Raw genomic sequence first — 4,796 nt, 5'->3', positions numbered from 1 at the left:
CTCTCTCTCTCTCTCTCTCTCTCTCTCTCTCTCTCTCTCTCTCTCTCGGCCGTACCTGGAAAGGAAGATTTCCAAAAATGTGAGCTCTGGGACTGGTCTTTAGCACAGTAAACCTGACTGTTCCAGCCATTCGCCAGAGTCCAGGACTGGTAACCTTCCATGGATATGTACGTTTCGTGTCTCGGTTCCCCTGAGCCAAAGGTGGAGACCATGTCTATATACCCGGGAACGTGCTGGTAAGGGTTGGTGTAGCCCTGGTAAAAGGACACTTCCTTAGCCCGGGAAGGGACCTCGTTGGCTGGGACACTGGTGCTGGCCAGGCTGGAGACGTCCATGTATTTTTCCACGGGAAAGCCCCCCAGAGAGGCGTGGGGGGAGGACTTGAGTGCGTTCTGTTGGATCCCCACGCCGTGGGACATGCGGCAACTGTAGTATCCATTGCCAAAATGATAGCCGTAGCCCAGTGCCGGGGCGGCCGGGGGCGCTGCAGCTGGAGTCGGAGCTGGAGTGGAGCCGGGACAATCCTTGGTAGGGGGTACTTCGGGACGCGCTGCGGCAGCTGCAGCGGCCACTGCGGACGACGAGGAGGAAGAGGATGAGCCGGAGCGTTCTGCAGCTCCGGGATAGGAGAAACTCGAAGCTGCTGCTGCTGCTGCGGCCGCCGCTGCAGCCGCCGCGGCCGCCCGGCCAGAGTGTGTGCCGAATACTGGCGAAGGGAGGAAGCCGCGGCATTGCCCGGCAGTGGCGGCCGCGGAGGAGGGGGCGCCCCCGCTGGCCGCTCCGCCGTCCGCTCGCAGGCCGTCCATCTCCCAGCTCACAGCCCGGCTCATGGCCCGGCCCGGCCCGGCCCCGGCCCGGCCCCCGTGCTGGACACCATGGCTCGATGAACGGCTTTCCACCTCCCCTCCCTCCCACTCGCTTTGGCTCCCGCCCTCTTTCTCTCTCTCTCTCTCTTCCCCTCTCTCGTGCCTCCCTCCCTCCCGCCCTCCCTCCAACAGGTTAGCTCATTGCGGGACGTTTATAAAAACGAAGTTCAGGTTGGGAGGGGGCCGGGGTTGCTGCTGGGGGCCGGCTCCAGGGTAGAGTGTAGTTGCCGAGAGTTGAGCCATTGGCTGATCCTGGACACGTGGGGGCGGCGGTGCAGGGGAGCCAGAGCTGCTCCCAACTCCCCCTCCCACCCTACCCCATCCTGGTCTGGACCCACCCCTTAGCCTACCTCCTCCCTTTTCCACCTCTTCTCCCAGAGCTCTCATCTGCCTCCTCCCCCCACAGCCCTTGACCAAGGCGTTTGCACCAACAAGCTGATTATGCTGTGGGCTGTTTGGGCCGCTTTTTGTAACTGAGGCTCTAAGGCTTGAGTTTTTCATTTGGCGTTTTCAAATTTCCTTGGCTCCATGGACTCAAGTAACTGGATAAAAGAGAGGGACAGAGACAGAGAGGAGGAAGGAATTCAGGGAGGAAAAAAGAAATCCAGTTTTCCCCCTTGTTGTTTATCCCGATTGTATTGTTGGACTTTATATCCCACAACGCCAAATATCCCAAATCCCCTGTGGGGCCAAATTGCCCTATCCCCCATACACTTGAATAGATAGCGAACGTACCTAATTGGGCATCAGAGATATCTACATCTACCTAGACTCACTATGTCGAGATGCACTTCCACACAATACAAGGGCTTTCTTCATGCACACTCATAATCTAGAAGCAGATTTTGCTTTCTTCAACAATTCTCTCAAACCTCATTTCCATTTGTCCCAATTCTGGGAGTCATTTGAGGAGGAGAATGAACCTCATAAGGATTTTTTCCTCACATTGTTTATTACAGGGGATTACCATAGCCACTGTATTGAAGGCATCTTGTCCCTTCACATTGCAGATGCCAATTCAATAAGAAATTTCACTTTCTCACAAAACTTGTTTCACTTTCTTTTCATAGCTGTGAATGGGATACAACTTATGAAGTAAATAAAGAAGGAAGCCAAGGTTTTGAAGTGGGGTTTGGGAGGTCCTGCTGACATTGGAGCTAAGGAGCCCAATTTTGATAGGAAAATGGGCTCAGCACCGCCCTGTGCCCTAGGGTTAGAACTCTAGCAAATCTCTCTAGACAGGACTAAGAACAGTCACATTCCCCTGGGGTTGGAGATAAGTAAGGAGCTTTCCCAAAATGAATTGTACATTGTTCTAAAATAGTCAGCTACTAAAGTTTAAAGCAAGACACACCAGCCAGCCCTCTTGCTGTGATTCAAACTCCTGCTGAGAAGATTGGTTTCTGTTTGCTCTTTGGGAAGTTTAGTTTAACTGTTCCTCGAAAGTACCATCAACCTTCGGAGACGGGAATGGGTTCGATAGGCGGCCTAATGCTGGAGTTTTAAAGGCACTGTACTAAGAGAAACTAGAGTTCCAATGGGAACAGGGTGATAGTGGTGTAGGTATTGGTCAGTGGCCCGAAAATCAATCACCACTTCTTCCACTTTCCTTTGGCATAAATCCCCTTCAGTCCAGCCCATTTCCATGCAAACCCATTTCACTAGCCTTTGATTGGCCGGTGCCTACTTGTTGCACACTCCTACTGCTCCTGGACATAAGAAAAGTTTAAAGTATTCCTGTCGTCCCCCAGTTGAGAGAAAGAGGGAGATAGTTCTTCAAAGAATGGAGTTGGTTATATTGATCGTATTTTGTATGTTGACACGCATAATGCAGTAACCATAAAAGACTCAAATAAAGGGGAAAGTTATGGGAGGAGAAGGTGAGAAGGAGAAGGTAGATACTTTCTTCGACCTTTTTGAAGTCTTGGCCGTGTTCATTATCAAATCTCTGGCCGGAGGGGCTTGGTGAATTGCTGAAATTCGACAGGATTTGCAGTTTGGAGACCTGCATTTAGAATGCCGACAACCCTCTTTCAGAAAGAAGTTATTGACTTTTTTGGGGAAACGAGTTGAAGAAAGGCCAGTTAGTGTCAATATTTACAATCACTAATACCTATTAATAGTAAGAAATAGACGGTTATATGGAGAGCACTTAAATCTCATCCATTTTGATCAGCAGTTAAGAAACCCCAAGGACCAAACAAACTAACTAGGACCAAACAAACCTTTTTCTATCAACAATGACACCTAAGTTTTCCTCTTTTTTTTTCTTTTTTTTTTTTTTCTCTTAGTCTCTCTCTGCTCTCTTGGGATGGGGTGGGGAGGTCCAAAACAATTAGTTTCTCTGAATTCGAAGAAACATCTTAAATCTATAACAGCTACTATACTAGTCAGAACAAACTAATTCGGAAGTTCTGAAAACCTAGTCATTAGCTGAATTTTTGCCCTTTGTGTCAGCTACATTTTTGCTCTGACAAAATTGGAATGACTTTTCATGACCTAAAACCAAGAGCGAAAAGAGGCTACCATTTTAAAGATTTTATCTTTTTTCATTGTATTTTCCAGACAAGAAAGTTAAATTGCGCTACAAAAAAAAATTAATTCGTATTCTAAGAAAATAAAATAAAATAAAATCTCGGCCAGCCTCTGACCGCTTCCCTTTGGCACAGGGACTTCAGTTTAGCAGCATCACTCTAGTAACTTGGTCGTTTTAGAGAATGTATGTAGAACACAGTGACAAGAATAACAGTTTGCAGAGTGTGTATAAAAACACGGTATCTACAGTAACAATGACTACTGAGTAATTTTTCTGAGATTGACGTCTGGGAGCCTTAACAAGACAACCAGACGTCAAAAAAAGTCTCACAAAGTGTAGCCATTCACAGATTCGAAACTACTCTTAGTTTCTTGTGTCTGTAACCAAAAGATACAGCAAACAATACTGTGAAATACATGACTTCTAGCGAAGACAACGCAAAACAATACAACAAAACCCAGCCTCAGAGCAACCTTGGAGCTGTTTAGTTTGTGTATAAATACGTATTCATTTATACGTATATTCGCAAACCATAGATAACCATGTACATAAGCATGTATCACTAGAGAACTAATTTGTATAATCTTGGTTACAATCATTTTAAGATACTCTTTGTAGTGTTTAAAGAGAAGATTGACAGAGTTGGGGGGAGATTAATTTTGACCTACTCAAACTTTTAATACAATCATTACATGCGATTAGTAAGGAAAACAAACTACCTTAAGTGTCTTCGATTTAGTCTCTACCTCAACTTATACACACTTTTATTTTTGTCATTCCTCTCTCTTAAAATTGCACTTTTGTCCTATCAAAGATTTTCCCCTCTTTCTTCATGTAGACTGTCTCTCAAAACATTGTTCTGCTTGGAGGAAAAACTACCCCAAAAATATCCTCTATCCAGTCTGGCAAACTGTTGATGAAAAATACATGTGAATAATTTGATGAAAATAATGATAACAATAGTCCCCCTACAGTCTCGGGGTTGTGTTCAAAACAAAACAAACTCCTTTTCAGTATTTCAGTAGTATTATGTATTTCAGTAGATTATGGCTACGGGCGAGACAGTCGGTTTTCTATGGCATTCTGAAGGGAATAAAAAGGTAATTGCAAGAGAACTGTGCCAGTCGGTCCGTCTATGCATATGCTATAGTTAGTTCTTGCTATTTTTTTCTCTCTTAAAGCAAAAGCTTGTTTGTTTGTTTGTTTTTTAAGTACAGCTGTAACTTTAAAACAGTTAAGGGGAGAGAAAAAAGAAAGAAAACTTCAGGTTGAGTAGGCAGTCCCAGGCAGAATCGCCGACGTTTAACCCAGAAGTTGTAGTATGACTGTGTGCTATATCAAAACTACATTAGCATGTACTACAATCACCCACTCTGTGTAGACTTTTAAACAAC

The 4,796-nt window shown here is 45.5% G+C and overlaps 1 protein-coding gene across 1 annotated transcript in view; it reads right to left on the bottom strand.

The window, feature by feature from the left end:
• The window catches only part of HOXD13 (homeobox D13), a 2,048-nt gene extending 1,218 nt beyond the window's left edge, over nt 1–830 (bottom strand). The window contains exon 1 of the mRNA XM_069068606.1: nt 56–830. Within this exon, the coding sequence (XP_068924707.1) occupies nt 56–830 (775 nt within the window). The remainder of the gene's footprint in view (nt 1–55) is intronic.
• Nucleotides 831–4,796: the final 3,966 nt, after the last annotated feature.

The sequence above is a fragment of the Petaurus breviceps genome, unplaced genomic scaffold (assembly GCF_028583685.1).
Source record: "Petaurus breviceps papuanus isolate PSGF00001 unplaced genomic scaffold, PetGlider_PUasm1.0 90763, whole genome shotgun sequence".
Taxonomy (NCBI): domain Eukaryota; kingdom Metazoa; phylum Chordata; class Mammalia; order Diprotodontia; family Petauridae; genus Petaurus; species Petaurus breviceps.
This window is presented reverse-complemented; position numbering and strand designations above follow the sequence as displayed.